At 54.2% G+C, this 16,790-nt stretch overlaps 6 protein-coding genes across 6 annotated transcripts; 4 read left to right on the forward strand and 2 right to left on the reverse strand.

Annotated features, from left to right (window-relative positions):
• Positions 1-2,387: 2,387 nt before the first annotated feature.
• Positions 2,388-4,322, reverse strand: CGGC5_v008186 (Heterokaryon incompatibility protein 6, OR allele; the record flags this gene model as incomplete). The annotated part of the gene is made up of 1 exon (XM_032024379.1): positions 2,388-4,322. The coding sequence occupies one exon, from the start codon at positions 4,320-4,322 to the stop codon at positions 2,388-2,390; it is 1,935 nt and encodes a 644-aa protein (XP_031892041.1).
• A 1,416-nt stretch (positions 4,323-5,738) lies between these two features.
• SPT10 lies at positions 5,739-7,376 on the forward strand (the record flags this gene model as incomplete). The annotated part of the gene is made up of 1 exon (XM_066151983.1): positions 5,739-7,376. One exon carries the CDS (start codon positions 5,739-5,741, stop codon positions 7,374-7,376), a length of 1,638 nt encoding a protein of 545 aa, XP_066008607.1.
• A 1,059-nt stretch (positions 7,377-8,435) lies between these two features.
• Positions 8,436-10,278, reverse strand: cct7 (putative T-complex protein 1 subunit eta; the record flags this gene model as incomplete). Its single annotated transcript, XM_032024401.1, has 4 exons — positions 8,436-9,574; positions 9,625-9,946; positions 10,004-10,170; positions 10,233-10,278. The coding sequence occupies 4 exons, from the start codon at positions 10,276-10,278 to the stop codon at positions 8,436-8,438; spliced, it is 1,674 nt and encodes a 557-aa protein (XP_031892073.1).
• A 634-nt stretch (positions 10,279-10,912) lies between these two features.
• On the forward strand, positions 10,913-11,176 carry CGGC5_v008189 (uncharacterized protein; the record flags this gene model as incomplete). Its single annotated transcript, XM_032024412.1, has 1 exon — positions 10,913-11,176. The coding sequence occupies one exon, from the start codon at positions 10,913-10,915 to the stop codon at positions 11,174-11,176; it is 264 nt and encodes an 87-aa protein (XP_031892070.1).
• A 480-nt stretch (positions 11,177-11,656) lies between these two features.
• On the forward strand, positions 11,657-13,252 carry CGGC5_v008190 (uncharacterized protein; the record flags this gene model as incomplete). Its single annotated transcript, XM_032024424.1, has 1 exon — positions 11,657-13,252. One exon carries the CDS (start codon positions 11,657-11,659, stop codon positions 13,250-13,252), a length of 1,596 nt encoding a protein of 531 aa, XP_031892071.1.
• A 1,271-nt stretch (positions 13,253-14,523) lies between these two features.
• Positions 14,524-16,622, forward strand: Kremen2 (Kremen protein 2; the record flags this gene model as incomplete). Its single annotated transcript, XM_032024435.1, has 2 exons — positions 14,524-16,084; positions 16,180-16,622. The coding sequence occupies 2 exons, from the start codon at positions 14,524-14,526 to the stop codon at positions 16,620-16,622; spliced, it is 2,004 nt and encodes a 667-aa protein (XP_031891939.1).
• Between the last annotated feature and the right edge of the window lie 168 nt (positions 16,623-16,790).

Genomic DNA, 16,790 nt, shown 5'->3' on the forward strand with positions numbered 1-16,790 from the left:
GAGCAGGCATGAATTGAAACTGGAACTAGTATTGACACGGGAGCATGACTTTTGTTGTTTTGGGTCCCGAAAGGAGTCGGGTTTCAGGGACTTTTGCTCTTCTCTGGAATATTATTCTGTCTTAATCGGCCAGGGATGAGTGAAAAATGCCTCTAAGGGTGGACAGCGATTGGCCTTCCTAGCCGGAAGAGAGCGTCGATGCGGCAATGCGCGGATCCGACTACGGTTCTGCTGGATGTGCCGGCAAAGGGTAACTTCAGGGTTCGGCTTCAAATGGATATGACAGAAGACCAGATTGTGCGGTTGTGTTCGAGATACTTGCTGTGCTCTGCGTTGTTCTTTATATCCGCGGACCAAGTCGTTCGAGAATCTCACAAAGTCTCGTGGGCTTCTCGCGGTCACAAGTAATGGATGCTTATAAGTGATGTGCTAAAGATCTTCTAGACTCACAACAGCAAATTATTTGGGTCCACAGTCGGGAATGATCAATCCGATTGATGGTCTCTGACGGTGGTTGACCATTGAATACTTTAAGGAAGGCGTAAATAGGTACTTTAAGGAATGATAACATCATCTCAGCCGCACCGCCTATACAGGACGGAATCAGTAGCCGTCGAAGACGCTACTGGACACTGAAAGGGTAGTTATAGAAGCCGCAAGCGTCCCAGTGATGCATTGCGAGAGGAAAACGTCATCAGTGATCGTTCCGTCTAGGTTCAGGGCGCTGGAAACGTTGACTAGAGCGGACCCAGACAAAAAGCCTTTCCGATTTCGTTGCACATGCACAAGACTTACTCGCACGAGGTGTCTATTTATATGGTGTCGTCATCTTTTCAGCCTAGGGATCTTCGAGATATCAAACATCATCCATGTGTTGAAAGAGCAGAGTGCTGCACTTCCTGGGTCGTACGTAAGGAATCCGTTCATCTGATGAGGTATAAATAACGTGGCCCCTAAGCATCTGGGATGAACTCAGCAGAAATCAACCTGGTTGAAAGGATTACAACCCAATCGATTGGTTGTTGAGCCATTCGATAAAGTCTTGAAAGAAAGATCCTGTGCCACCCCTCTACGAACCTCTTGGCGTTCTAACAAACCCCATAGCAAGTCTACAAACGCCGTCTGGGTAAACAAGAAGGAATATGTTGCCAATGAAAAAAGATGGATGAAGAAAGTAGGTGAGGATACTTCTGTAATCTGGTACGATTTTTAAAATGTGCTGTCTTGTAAATCTCGAGGCTACTCACGCCTAATGCAAATGCGAATCCCGCGGCATCGCTGTTCAACACTTTGTCTGCGACTACTCATTGTTGAAGGAGAGAAAATGCAACCAAAAGAAAGTAAATTTATACGACCCTATCCAGTCTCAACGGAGCTCATCTGACTGCTGTGTGTCTAGGGACCTAAGGGGACGTGGAAAGTGACTATGGCCGCAGGTCTATGCCTGTCACGCTAAAGTTTAGGTAGACCAGCTTCTCACGATACCTGAAGAGCATTCATATAAAAGGCAGTAACTTTCTCATAACACCAGTTTAGGCAGCCCAATAGGCCGCATGTCCTGTTCCTCGATTGTGTATTGAATATTGAGCAATGGACGGAGACGTGTTTTCTGCTATGATCTCATGTTACCCCTACGTTGCTGACCGGTCATGTTGCATTTGCTTTACTGCTTGAAAGTTATTCAACAAGCTATAAGCGAACAACAACCTGTGTGACAGATGACAGGTTGTTATAAGCAGGTGGTAGGTGTTGTGCATGATATAACGGAGAATGCCTTTAGATATGTTCGACTTTGGCGGATAGGGTTCCAGCCACCTCCAACAAACAGCCGAACAATCAGAATCCCATTGTTTCCGGCAGAGGTCACACAAAAAGTGCAAAGGCATCGTCTTATAGGCTGCATTTCTCGTCAAAGTAGAGAGTGTCCGCTTAATTGGAGCTCGAGAGGGTAGGAATTAGTCTTGTCATATTTATTGAGACTACCAAGCATCGAACGTCTCTTGGCTCTGGTATTCAGTGGCGAGCAAATCCCTTTGTTCTTTACACTCTTCTGAATTATACTATTCGGTAGCCGTGCACAAATGCATAAGTTCACTCAGATTGTCCAACAGTTGAATAACATTCTTTCTAGGCATGCTGTGACTTCTCGTCAACTTCGCTAGAGTATTCGGGCATTACGACGCCTGAAGTAAGGATTGCGGACGGCGGCAGGCGTCGATTGTTTTTACTGACAGAGTCATGCGGCTCTCCACACAGGAAAAGCCTTTACGTCAAGAAGCTGGGTGTTTTATCGCCAGCATGTAGATGGTACAGCCCTGTCATTCCAGAGACAAAAGAATTTCGAAATTTCTCGGGCTGTCCTAGACACGTCTTTGTTTAACAAACAATTAGACAATCGTCAAGTCTACCAGCCTTAACCCTCGAGCGCTGAGTCGGTCAGGAGCCATCCTTGGATCAAACCACTCCCAATCGCCTTCCCCACCATATCTCCATAGCAGCCTCCCCGTTTGTTCCGACTTCTGCTCCCAACCATCAGGCAGCTCTTCTAGACGAGGATCATTGATTGTGATCATGCCGCTGGGGTGGATGAACACTGGTCTGCTGAAGGTCTTGTAAATCATCCTCCACCCTTCTGGCAGCGGACCGAGAAGCCCTTCGAAGCGCATGAGACTGTGCATGAAACATGCCCCGACAATCCTGTACTTGGAACTGCCGACCGGTCTCATGATTATGGGCATGTTGCACCCCAAAATCACGAAGATCTCGTCGCCCTCGCGAGCTGCGCCGGTACCGAGGGCGAACTTGCCCAATGTTGTTCTCACGAGTTGCATGCCTGTCATGCTCTTGGAGAACACGTCGAGAGCGCGAGACCGGGAGGCAGCTTCGAGGTCTGATGACTGTCGTGGCGAGTGTCCCGGAACACCGCTGAGGAGGATGTCCTTAAGCTGCCAGAGTTCCAAGCTGGTATCGTCGAAGGCGATGTCCTCCTTGAGATGGCCGCGCGCAATTGTGGCAATCATGTCGTCGACCGCAGCGCCATCATAAGCTTGGATACCCTGTGGGAATGAAGCGGCTACCCAGGATGCAAATGTTCTCTGAACATCCTCCAGGCTGGGTCGAGGGGGCATCGGAGACGTCTTTCGAGTGATAGTTCCAACGTGCGTCCCCGTGATTGTCAGCGTCCGATCAGCTGAGATGCTGTACACTGTCTTGGTGTTGCTGCTGGCTGAGCCGATGCCGTAGACACCAAGCGAAGGCACCGGGACCGTGAGGTCGGGAACCCAGCTCGGGTTATCGGCCATCTCACACATCGAGAGGATGTTGGCTATCGAGACTGTCCTCAGATAGTTCTCCGTATAGTCAAAGTAAACATCCCTGGCACCCTTCGTTTTGGAGTAGTCTGGCTCGATTTGAAGCAAATCCTGTAGGCCGAGGAGACCATACACCCTGTCTCGCTCATCCTCGCACTCGCAATGCCGCGTCATGACGAGCATGTACAGGAAAGAGTTAACTCTGGGCTTGGAGAGGGCGACATCGCAGGCTGTTTCCAGGATCTCTCGAAAGTAGCCTTGTGACTCTTCGTCCAGGGCAGGTTGGTGGTCCACGGTGTAGCTTCGAAGGTGCTTCAAGCCGTTGCAGAACTCATCCCAGCTGAGCTCACAGTCGCCGCTCTGGAAGAGGGCCGAGTTGTTGGCTAGCCAGATCTCCTGGCGGATCCACAACCTCCTGAACCAGGCGTCGGCGAGGAGGGTCATCAAGGACCGCCAGTCGGCCTCAGGGAGTTGTTGGTCAAAGTCTGGAGTGAAATTTCTCAGGATGTTCATCGCTCGAGGCACGTCTTCATCTTCAGCGCTGAGCCAGAAGATGACCCTCTGAGCGTGGCGGTAGATGGCGCCCATACGCTGCACCTGAGCTGCCCGCTCAGTGAGGTTGCTCTGATCGATGCATACAGCATCGCACCAGAGACTACGGGCTTGGAGACTCTGTTGATCATTGGTATCATGACGAATGTGTCTGAGAGCCGACGCCAGATTCTGTCGGATCTGGATCGTGCCGATATCATTCGAAGCGTCGTCCACGATGTGCAAAGTGGCTGTTTCGCCCAACTCTCCCCAGACATAGGACATTGCTTCATACTCCGGAGGAGAGACTGACGGATCAAAATGCCGGTGTGTGATCCGAGCCCGGAGAGGACTGTCCAGGTCACCGGGGAGGAGGAGCAGCACTCGAATCTCGTGCTGGCTTAGGGGTTTGTACACGAAGTCTGTCGTACCGGACGACATGGACGCCGCCATTTGAGACGCTGGAGGCACTTGAACCATCGTGACGGTGAATTGTTCAAAGATTAAAGATTGATGGCAGTTTGAGACGGTACAACAGTTTGTGAGCTTAATCGAAGGACGCGTAAGAGGCAAGACAGACGGGCACTTCATATAGCAGAGCGCATCCCTTCAGCTAACACCAAGATATCACTGGAATTGATCTGGACCCGAGAGAACGGCTGAGTACGGTTTTCGTATGGTTACACACTTGGCGCCTCGCCTGTTCAGCTGGTCTTGGTATTGCACTTTCAAACATTCCGGCCCTGTCTGTCAGACTCCAGATAGGGAGATAAGAACTCTTATTGGAAAACCTGGCACATGTGATCTTGAATCCGGAACGCCATCTTTCTTCTTTGGCGTCTGATGTCGGAAGCGTTCAAACTGGCTCACGACAACATCGTTGGTGGTCTTCTCAGAGCGACTTATGGTTGTAACTCAGCAAGCAATCTTATTTCAGTATGTCTGAATTGAAAATTATGGGGTTTATATACATGATGAAGCATGGAATTGAAGAGCTTTGTCGTTAGATGGGACAAGGAGCTGTGCGTGCTAACCTGGGAATAGCCTCACTCAGCATCACCCTGAGAAGTCCAGCCACATGTGGCTAGGGACCCTAGTGGCTCGGTCATCAACTTACATAATTCATGCCCCGCCCCCATGTTGAAAACTTCGCGCCTGCGCATTTCCCCTCCCCAAGGTCGAAAACCATCATCAAACGAACATTTCAGCACGCACAAGCCCAGGGCAGCCAGCCAGCTCCGTTTTCCACACCCCGCCAAGGTCAGGCATTCGTGCATGGTAGCTGTGGTGTCATCGGCTGAAACTGGGCAAAGCAGGACGCACGCGCGCATCATAATCAAGTGCAGCGGCCACCCCTTCAAGCCACCACAACGACCGCATTCGCGTCGGAAGCGCAGTCGCTGCAGACTCTCCTCTACATTTGTCGGCGTCGCCAAATCGGCGTCTGAGCCGAGGTCGGTCGTTTAGGAATTCCCGCAGCCAGTCGGGGAGGGAGGTCCGGTCCTCGACCAACAGGAGGAAGAGGAGGACATTGCCCAAAAAGTATTCTCCAAAAACTCGGTAGGCTTTATTTTTTGCAGCCTTTCCTTACCAATCAATCTGCATCTTGCTTGGCAACATCAAGAGAGGGGGGGTCCGAGGGAGAGAAGAGGAAACGCAACGCACCTGAGGCTACTTACCGTCTGCTTCAACTGCTGCCTGCTTTGCTACACATGTGAAATGTTGACTAACTCCCTGTCGCTTGTGAGGTTTTAGCAGCAAGTTCGTACGTATAGCGACCGACTTGTTGCAACCGGCGGACTGCCAAACCCCAACACAGGCTACCTACCCCTCTTCGTCTTACACCGCTAGAAGGGACAGCACAGGCCCCCTCTGCGGAGCCGATCCGTCGCAAAGATGCCGGCCATGCTGGACGACCCGGCGAGCCCCACAATCTACCGCGTCTCCGGCGCCCCGCCGTATCCGGACCCGAACAAGCCCGAACTCCCGGCCGACATCGTCCCCCGTCAAGTGACCCTCCGGGACCGCCAAACCGTCGCCACCATCATCCCCTTCGCGTCGCAGCATGAGGTCCCGCAATCCCTCGTTCGCTACCTCAGCGACCAGCTCAACAAGGAAATCGAAGGCGGCGACACTTACCCAATGACCGACCGCATGCCCGCCGACAAGTTCGGCGCCTACTGGTTCCAGAACTTTGGCGCCATCATGCTCCTCGGCAACGTCGACCGCGCCGACCTCGCCGAGGACATGGACTGGTCCCGCGAGTGCCTCGGCAGCTTCTACATCAAGCCCAACTACCCCGGGCGCAGCTCGCACGTGTGCAACGCCGGCTTCCTCGTCACCGACGCCTCGCGCAACCGCGGCGTGGGCCGCCTCATGGGCGAGTGCTACATCGACTGGGCGCCGAAGCTGGGCTACACGTACTCCGTCTTCAACCTCGTGTACGAGACCAACGTCGCGTCGTGCAAGATCTGGGACGCCCTCGGCTTCAAGCGCATCGGGCGCGTCAAGGGCTGCGGCAACCTCAAGTCGCACCCGGGCGTGCTCATCGACGCCATCATCTACGGGCGCGACCTCATCCCCGGCGAATCCGAGGAACTCGTGAGTGAAGAGCGTTTCGACAAGATCAAGTTCTACCTCAAGTACAGCAAGTACCCGGCGGGGGCTGACCGCGCCGAGAAAAGCAGGCTCCGCAGCGCCGCGACGCACTATAAGCTGCTGGACGGCGACCGGCTCATGCTCAAGGACAAGGAGGTCGTCCCGGACCCGCGCCGCCAGTACGAGATCGCCCGCGAGGTCCACGTCGCCAGCCACGGCGGCATCAATAAGACGACGGCCACCATTGCCGAGAAGTACCACTGGAGCCGCATCAAGGAGACCGTTAGTGACGTGATTAGGAACTGCGCGGAGTGCAAGGAGCTGGGCAAGATGCCGGCGCCGGGGGGTAACGGGGGCGCGAGGGGAAGGGCGGCGGCGGCAGCAGCAGCTGCTGCGGCTGCCTCGAACAAGAGTGTGCCCTTGACTAACAATTCTCTTTCGAATCCTACTTTATCTGCTTCTTCATCTACACCGATGCCGTCTGCCGCGAGCGTCAGCGCCGCTGGTCGCGTTCTGGCGCTGCAACCACACCATCTACCGCCTCTCTCACCGCCGCGGTCGTCGCCGTATGCAGAGGTCGCGTCAATACCTCCGTCACATACCCTCCGCGACCCGTCTGATTCGCCTTTACCTCGACATCCGCATCATAATCCCATGTTACAAGACGAATCTTACCAGCCTATCGACCCGCAGATCATTGGACCGCCGCCGACGTCGCATGATCCGTATAATCATTACCACCCACACCACACAGACTTTCAAGCTTTGCTCAATGCCACGGAGGCCGAAGAGACGCCAGAGGAAGCAGCGGCTGTGGATCGAGACTTGGACATGCTGATAGAGCAAGGGGACGAGGAAGAGGATGATGTTGATGAGCCTATGGGAGACAAGGGACGGGACAAGGAGATGTATGGGATGGGGTACTCTGCGGGATAAGGCGAGTTGACGACATATGGCGTTCGTGGGCAGCGGCGGTGGTATTTTCTTTTGCATTTTCTTTAGACCTTTTTGCATACTTGGCAGGCATAGCACTCGAAGACGACGAATAGACTTCCTACCTTACTTCTCATGCATCGTCTCGAGTAAGAATGCTGGAAGGCACGGTACCAGGGCCAACTAGCTAACCTGGTTGCATGTACGACACCAACTGAGCCCGCCCCTGACAAGATTCCGACATTCAAGAAGCTCTCTTTTTTTTTTTGAATAGAATCGGTTTACTTAGGTGGTGTGCAGATGCTCCTCGAGTGTCTCGTGCATACCAGCAAATTGCTTCCCAGGCTGTCAACTGACTGACCTGTCAAAATATCAGTTGTCAATCATGAATACCGCACCAAAATCCACGGGCAAGTTCCTCACCGCCGAGCCACGGGTAAGTTTAAATTGTACTTCTAGGTGAAGGCTGCCCATCCACTTGGGGTACAGCTACCGCTAGTGTTCCCTCTTCGAGATTACATCAGCTGTGCATCCCACCCGCCTATCGGATGCTGCAAAAATATAGCTCGGTGCTTTTTAGGTTTCTTCACTGCATTTTAATGACTTTCGGAGGTGTCATATCGACACTTGTAAATATGTGCTTGGCAGCCCTCAGTTTGCATGTCATCTCTATGTCGTTTTTCAAGAACCCCGCGCTGTGAGAGAGAACATGGAGTTCTGGGTAAGCTGGCCCGATTTCATCACCAGCTAAGCGGTACTAATCCTGCAGTCGCTCGTGTCAAGTCGTGAACACCGCAATTTGACATCTGAAGAATTAATCGCGACAAGGTAGCCTCTCCCGTGCGTACATGACCTATATGCCGTCGTTAGGATTTTCGTGACATCAATGCTGCTCCTTGATGATAGCACGTGGACCGCTCATGGCAGACGACAAATGACCCAGTCTATTCAGACTTCTGGAAGCCAAAACCCCTGTGGGGCAATTCTAGGTATCATACAGACGCCATTCATCAAATCCTTTTGACTTTTTCCTTTTCCATTCATTTTCCAGTCATAACCACCTTACCGGCGAGGCATGCCCCGTCCTCTGCCTCTCAGGGCGCGCTGGGCGGCACCAGGGGGCAGGGCCTGACCGGGGGCCTGAGGCGCGGCACTCTCCTCGTTGCGGATCGTCTCGTCGACGCCGAGGATGAGGCAGCTGGCCTCGGTGGCAGCCTGGATGGCGTTGATCTTGACCAGCGCGGGCTCCCAGACGAAGCGCTCCATCATGTCGGTGACGCCCTCGTTGTTGAAGTCAACACCAGACCATGTGTTGCCCTTACGGTGCTCCACGCGCAGCTTGTTGAGGATGTCGGTCGCGTCGAATCCGGCGTTGTCGCAGAGCTGGCGGGGGATGATCTCGAGAGCCTTGGCGAAGCTCTTGATGATGGCTTGTTGCTTGTGGGGGATGTTCTTGTCGGCGAAGCGGTGGAGGTAGGCGGAGACCTCCATCTCGGTGGCACCACCACCACCGACGATGGTGTGGTTCTTGATGGCGCGCTTGACGATCATGATGGCATCGTGCAGCGAACGCTCGACCTCGGCGATGAACTGCTCGGCACCACCACGCAGCATGAGTGTGCAGGTCTTGGCCTCGGGGCAGCCCTCGAAGAAGTTGAAGCGCTCGCCACCAATCTGGCGCTCCTCGAAGCTGCCGCAGGTACCGAGGTGCTCGGCCAGGATGTCAGAGCATGTTGACTGAACAGTTGCGCCAGTAGCCTGGACCACGCGCTCCATATCCTGGGCGGCAACACGGCCAGCGCAGAAGACGTCGCGGTCGGCGAAGAACTGGGTAGCCAAGTCACCAATGGGCAGCTTGCTGAGAACGACCTTGGCACCGGTCTTGTAGATAGCCTCCAACTTTCTGTAGATAATCTGCCACTCCGCATCGACGACGGCCTGGTAATCCGACACCTGCTCGACGCGCACCTCGGCGTTGTCCTTCTCGGCCTTGAGCTCCAACTCGACGTTCAGGCACACAATCTTGGGCTTCTGGAAAGACTTGGGTTGTTGCTCGAAACCGGCGTAGGAGAAGGTCTTCTTGAAGGCGACACCGTTGACGAAGAGGGAGTCGGTGAGGGAACCGCCGGGAATCTTCTTGACGCCGATCAACTTCTCGTTAAGATCGTCTTGGTCGAGGGACAGGACGGCGTCGACAACCACTGCGATACGTTAGAACTGGCACTATGGGAGGGTAATCGTGTCGACGTACTCTTTGTGAAGAAGTCGGTGTTGCGCTTAATCAGCTTGCTCGTCATGGCGGTCGCGGCCAGCTTGCTGAGTGTTTCCCTCCTGTTGCCCTCGTTGGTATCGATCGCGATCTCCTTGACCTTGTTGACCGCCATCATAGACGCTCTTCTCAGACCCTTGACAATGACCTGGGAGCTGACGCCCTGCTCGACGTGCTCCTTGATCTCCTTAAGGATCTCGCCGGCCAGGACGACGACGGATGTTGTGCCGTCGCCGACTTCGGCATCTTGTGATCTCGCAATGTCGACGAGGATTCGGGCTGCGGGATGGACAATGTCGAGGAGCTATCGGCGTGTCAGCAATTCAACCTCCATCATGCTGCCCGCATCGTTCTTCCTGACCTTCATGACAGTAGCACCATCGTTGGTGATGGTCTGCTTGCCGTTGGCGTCGACCATCAACAGGTCACCGCCATAGGGGCCGAGGGTGGACTTGATGGTGGCCTGGACAGCCAAGCATGCGTTGATGTTGGAGATAATCTGACCCTTGCCCTGAGAGGTATCGGTTCCTGCGCAAGAGACTCGTCAATCGTGGCCCGCGGGCGGGCAAGGGGCGGTGGGGTAAACTCACCCTCTTTCAGGACGATAATGGTCGGGGTCTGGCCTCCGAACGACATCTTGGTGGATTATTTGTGTGACGACGAGTACAAGGCCAAAGGGAGCGTGTCGTTGGGTTTGGCGAGGTTCGTGTGTCGTCGCGGGGAGGCTGAGGTTCGGCTGTTCGTGGCCCAAGAAGCTTCTGGAGCTCCCAAAAAATTATTGCAGCCTTTCGTGATGCCCGCCGGGCACGGACCAGTGTGTGTTGTTGCCTTACCTCATATGGCGATTATGTAATTTAGGAGGGGTACTGCGTCCCCCGTCGCCCCTGCCAGCTGCAGCCCCACCAAACGTCTTCTCCTTTCATCAACAGTTGAGCTCTGAAGGCACAGTTCTCCTCACAACGATTTGGGTTCTTGAGATGGATGATTTCGGCTGTGAGAATCTGACGAGTGGCAGAACTGCACTTCAAAGGCTATCCCTGGAAAATGGCGATATCGATCTAGAGGTGCCCAGCTGCGCCTTCGTGGTCCCTTGCGGCAGCCAACCATTGCTATGCATCCATCCTACCAATCGGCAGCATCTTCAACTGCAGGCTGACAATCCAAGCTAACAATCTCTCTCCAGCTCATACTCACCACTCAATCCCTGCCTCCTTCTCACTACAGACAATAGGAAGCAGATGTTGGATCGAGTACTCGCGTCAGACTTGCCATGTCTACCATCACCTACCGCCAAGGGCTAAGCGGCCAGGAGATTCGTCTCCTTCGTCTTCTGCCTGGGGAGTGGCTCGAAGACCTCGCTGCGGAATTGTATGTCGCCGACCGGGATCATGACTATGTTCCGTTGTCCTACGCTTGGGGTAGCACTCGAAGGTTCAACAAGATCATCGTCAACCGTCATGTCCACTTCATCACCTTCAACCTCGACCGGGCGCTGAGGGCCCTTCGCCGAACCACAGAATCCATCGTCATCTAGGTGGATTCCGTGTGCATCAACCAGGAAGATTCTGTCGAAAAGAGCCACCAAGTCGGATTAATGCATGATATCTTCGATTCAGCTACAGAGGTCATTGCTTATGTAGGCGATGGCTTGGATCGCAGTCGTCAAGATTACTCTCGCCGTTTTGCAAGACTTGGACTGGTCGATCCGGTGCGTTTCACTGGCAAACGGACGGACTTGCCTATTATCGAGAGATCTATCGGTCTTTGGCAGAACCCGATGCCAGGGTCGCTAACAGAACACGAGGAGATGCTTTGCCTTTACAGTATTATTTCGGCGCCATTGCATGAGAGCTCGGCGAATCTAGCACGGCAGTGTATGTTTGACGCGGTAAATCCAATTTCGCAACGGCGTTTCCGACTAATGTCGGAGAGAACTCGACTTTTCGCTGTTAGCGACTGGTGGAATCGCATATGGATTATTCAGGAAGCCTGTGTTGCAAGAGAGCTCACCATTATGTATGGTCGCGTTTCGATGCCGTTCAGTATCATTGGACACGGTCTACACGCTGTTTTCAACCCTTTTGCCACGGATTCCACCGAGTTTGCCAGGGTGTTTTCCTTCTTGGCTGAAAAGGCCGACGCGATCGACTTCCTACGAGTGACATCGTACAGATCACTACCCTTCGCAAACAACAGTCCGCTACTCTGGTTGCTAAGAAATTTCCGGAACAGGCGATCATCTGAGCCTCGCGACAAGATATTCGCCCTACTTCGACTTGCGCTTGACTTGGAAAAGGAAGCACTCGTGAGTATTGATACCGACTACAACGTTAGCGTCCACACACCCTTCGCTCGCGTGGCCTACAGAATCATCAAGCAAACTGGTCTTCTGTGGGTTACAACGTTTGACCTCCTTGCGAAGACCCGGAACGATGTGCCTTCTTGGGTCCCTGACTGGTCATCAGACTATGCGGTTCCCGGCTGGGATCAACACCGCGTGCGCCTCCACGGAGAGCTTTTCCAGATGTTTAATGCCAGTCGTGCTAGGTTCTTTCACTCTAAGCAGGACGGCTCAGAAGCTCTCTATGTCTTACCACAGCAGCATTTTCAACGCTTGGCTGACGGGGATCGCGTTGCTGGTTCCGACTGGGAGCCAGTTCATCGCCTACCCACTCAGATAGCTCCAGAACACCCCGAAGCACAACAATCATTTGTCTTGAACGTCTCCGGGGCTGCGTGTGGAGATGTTCTAGGCATCACCGATTCTCTCGCAAGCGATCTCGCTAATCTCGAGGAGATACTCTATCAAATCATCACAATATGCCGGCTTTTCAAGGATGAATGTCAGCTGCAATATAGCAAGCCTTTCGTGGAGATCATTTCGCGTATTCTTTGCTTTTCAGCGAGAATCCAAAGGGTCTCTGGTGGCTATACACCACCACGTTGGCTTAGCAGCGCAGAAGAAAAACAGTTGTCTTACTGGATATTGGTCCGTTTTCTGGCGTCCGCCTTTGCGAACTACTGGTCGCGCAACGAATCCTACAGCGAGGATGATATCATGTTCTGGAACAAGTACCTGCAGGACGGCGAAGAATGCAGCTTGCGCATCAGCGAGTGTGCTGGTGATCCACCCTTGTTTTGGACAATTTCATCTCAAGCAGAGAATCCCGCCAGTGATGATGATCTAAGCCTTCCGCTCTTCACATTTACCAGCGATTTCAATCTCAGAACCGAGCATGGGGATTTCAAACCAACGAGGATACGGCCGGGAGATAATTGTTGGGTTGAGGACACCATCAGAGCTGTGGCTAGTGGCAGTCGACTCTTCCTGACCTCCAAAGGCCAGCTCGGCTTGGGGCCAGAAAAGATGCGCGCAGGGGACGCGCTCTGCGTCCTCGAGGGCGGCCTGATGCCTCATGTCTTGCGAGAACGACAGCAGAAACACGGGATGACCATGGTAGGAACATGTTACGTTGAGGGGCTCATGCATTGGGGAAGCGAGGCGGGAAACTACGCGGACAACGCGAGGGATACTGAAGGCCTGGAACACAAGCTGAGGCGACGATTGCGGGACCGCAGTATTTCTCAGGAAGATTTCCTGCTTTACTGATTCAAGCGCGACACTGCGTCGGTGGGTCGACAGTCTATTTGAGCGGCCGCTCCGAACAGATGCCATGCGGCCGACCCAGCCTGATGGTCCTCTGCCATCACGGGCAGCCCCTTATTCTCATTAACCTTAGCACGTCATCCAACTATCGCTGTTACTCGTCAAACCATATGCTATGATGCAACCCACCGGTATGCGTATCGACCAGAAACAGACAAGGACAGGAATTCACAAGTCATCACCACGACGATCAAGCTGCGGATCCGAACTCCATTGGGCCCTTCTATGGCGCGGGATAAGCTTTCCCTAATAGAACAACATGCCATAGCCAATGCAGTGGGCCCCGCCCCCCGTGCGACACGAGCGGAGCGGAAGAGCTCTAGAATCGTTTGTCTGGCCTCTTCAGTACGATGTTAGCCAGCAATTATTCATGCTTCATTTTTTCCAAGTGCCGGGGCAGAGCCAGCTCATGCGGCTTATCAACTGCTACCGTTTACACCGCATCCCTGGGACAACGACCCTGCCATCATTCCTCCCTAGGCTCAGCTCAGCCTCCAGCCTCACGTGGGTTTCATTCCCTTGATTGCCCAAGCATGCAGTGGAAAATACAGGGGCGCGAAGCATTCCCGTCAGGTCTATGGACAGCGCAAGCCACAATGAACGATCCTAACCCGACGGAGGAAAGCCCAGCTTAGTCACCGGAGTGCACTCCACGAGACTCTTCTCTCCGTTTTCTCTTTTCGTATCAACTCCGAAGCGGCAGTCGACCGGCCGAGATGGGGGGAAAGACAAGCGAGACATTCGCACACTGGCCACAGGGAGAAGAAGGGGAGAGACCTGGAATGATTGGCGCTCAAGGGCGTTTTGCCTTCATGCCTGACCCTGAGATTCCTCATTCTCCGAATCCCTGGTTCCTGGGATGTGGGTGAGACCGTCGACGCGGCGGTGGAGGGATGAGAATGGCGATGCCTCGTTTCTTGTTGTCCCCACGGGCGTTGGTCTTGGCAAAAATGGAAGGGAAGAAGAAAAAGGACGAGCCTTACCTCTTCTCTCGACCGTCGCCCCTTTGCGTTTCTGGACACACAGACGGAACTCTAACTTCGACCGGCTCTCTCCGCGGTTCATCTTTGGTGACTAGGAGGACGTTTCATTGTCTCTTCTTTTGAATTTGGCCCATTTCTCTATTAGGAGAAGCTCGTGGCTCTTAGCCTCGATCCTTGTCGAACTCTTTTCACGATCCTGCCAGTGCTGCTGGAAGAAGACATCCCGGCAAGATGGTTTGGCTGCAGAAGGCGGCCGTTCTGGCCGTCTTTTCTCTGTTGCCTATCATAAATGCACAAGCTGCAGGTAGTGGTGTCGAAGGCAACTGCTACTCAATGATGGGGCAAACGCGAGCAGTTTCTAGCACGAACAGCGGAGCCGTTACTACTGACTCCAGTACCCCTGAATCCAACCCTCCCGGGGGAATGACCCAAGAGGACTGTTTGGCCTTCTGTGGAGATCAAAACTACCTTTGGTACGCCTTAGAGAATAGCATCGCATGTTATTGCGGCAATGAGGTTGTCGGGAGTCCAACTTCAGATTCGGATTGCGACACTACATGCTCTGGAAATCCCGCCGAGAACTGTGGTGGTGCAGGAGCTCAAGCTGTTTTCCATACCAATGTTGAAGCTACCACTACCTCCACCACCGCATCAAGCACCGAGTCCAGCACTGCTTCCGAGACAGATTCCACCGCTACGACTACCGATGATGCTACTGCTACAGATAGCACAACTACCGCGACCGACGAGGCTACAGCCACTGATGAAGCGACAACCACGGACACGGATAACACTACGACAGTCACGGACGAGGCCAGTACCACGACTGATGAGGCCAGCACAGCCACTGATGAGGCCAGCACAGCCACTGATGCCGCCAGTACAACTACCGATGAGGCCAGTACAACCGCTGACCCAGATGAGGTCGCCACTACAGACAGTAGTACATCCACGGCTACGGACGAAGCTACTTCCACGGATTCCAGTTCAACTGAGGAACCGTCTAGTACCACTGAGACATCCACCGAGGCCACTAGCACAAGCGAGGATGCCAGTACGACGGAAACTTCCACAGAGGCCACTAGTACAACTGAGGATATCAGTACAACAGAAACCTCAGCTGGAGTGACAAGCACAATTGAGACTTCGAGCACAGAGACTTCCAGCGAGCCGACCAGCACTGAAGAAGACGTCGTCAGCACATCGACCGAAGCAACTAGCTCTACAGGAGAAGCGAGCACAACCGCGACCTCTACAGAAGTAACTAGCACAGATGAGCCAAGCTCAACTGAGGCTACATCGACGGAAGATACATCAACAGAAGCTGCATCGACTGACACCAGTGCCACTGAGACATCTACCGAGATTAGCACGACTGAGACGTCCACTGAAGCTAGCACTACGGCCACACCCGCGGAGACTAGCACTACGGCGACTTCAACTGAACCTAGCAGCTCGTCAACGGAGGTCGAGTCTACCATCTCCACGGAACCTGAGTCTACCAGCACAGCGGAGGTCGCGTCAACAACGGCATCGTCCACCGAGACTTCCGCCGAGCCGACTACAACTTCCACTTCTTCCGAATCACCGATTGCGACGACCAGCACCACATCTCCTGAATCATCTACTGACCCGACGACGAGCAGCACCAGCTCGGAGCCTCCTGTTGAATCGACTACTGCCACATCCAGCTCCGAGCCTGAGTCGACCACCAGCAGCGCGACATCTGAAGCCCCTGTTGAGCCAACGACAAGCACCTCCTCTACTGCGGAAGAGACGCCCAGCAGCACAAGTTCCGAGCCCACGGTCGAGTCGACGAGCTCCTCCACGTCCGAAGTTCCCGTTCAGTCGCCCACAAGCACTTCAACTGAGCCTCCCGTGCAACAGACTTCAACTTCCTCTACGGAGCCCTTGGTGGCGCCTACAACGAGCACCACAACCTCCGAGCTCCCTGTGCAGCAAACATCGACTTCCTCAACGGAAGCTCCAGTCCAGCCTACGCCTACTTCGACGTCTTCGACGGAGAATCCTGTCCAACCGACTACGAGTTCTTCCACTGCAGCCCCTGTCCAGTCAACTTCGTCTTCAGCACCTCCTGTTCAACCGACATCGAGCAGCAGTACATCAGAGGTTGCAGTGCCAAGCTCAACCCCATCTCCCTCGCCTTCCCCATCGCCTTCGCCGTCGCCTTCGCCGTCGCCTTCACCAACCCCCTCGCCTTCGCCCTCGCCTTCGCCCTCGCCCTCGCCTTCGCCCTCGCCTTCACCAACCCCCTCGCCTTCGCCCTCGCCTTCGCCCTCGCCTTCACCACCCCCCTCACCTTCGCCTGAGCCCAGCCCGTCTCCGTCACCGGAACCTTCTCCGAGCCCCTCGCCGTCTCCGAGCCCCTCACCGGCTCCCAGTCCATCACCAGAGACTTCACCAAGCCCGACTCCCAGCCCCTCGGAATCTCCCTCCCCGACTCCTACCCCAGAGCCCGAGTCTTCCCAAAGTCCGCC

Source organism: Colletotrichum fructicola (assembly GCF_000319635.2).
Source record: "Colletotrichum fructicola Nara gc5 chromosome Unknown KSG_Nara_v1_contig04, whole genome shotgun sequence".
Lineage (NCBI taxonomy): Eukaryota > Fungi > Ascomycota > Sordariomycetes > Glomerellales > Glomerellaceae > Colletotrichum > Colletotrichum fructicola.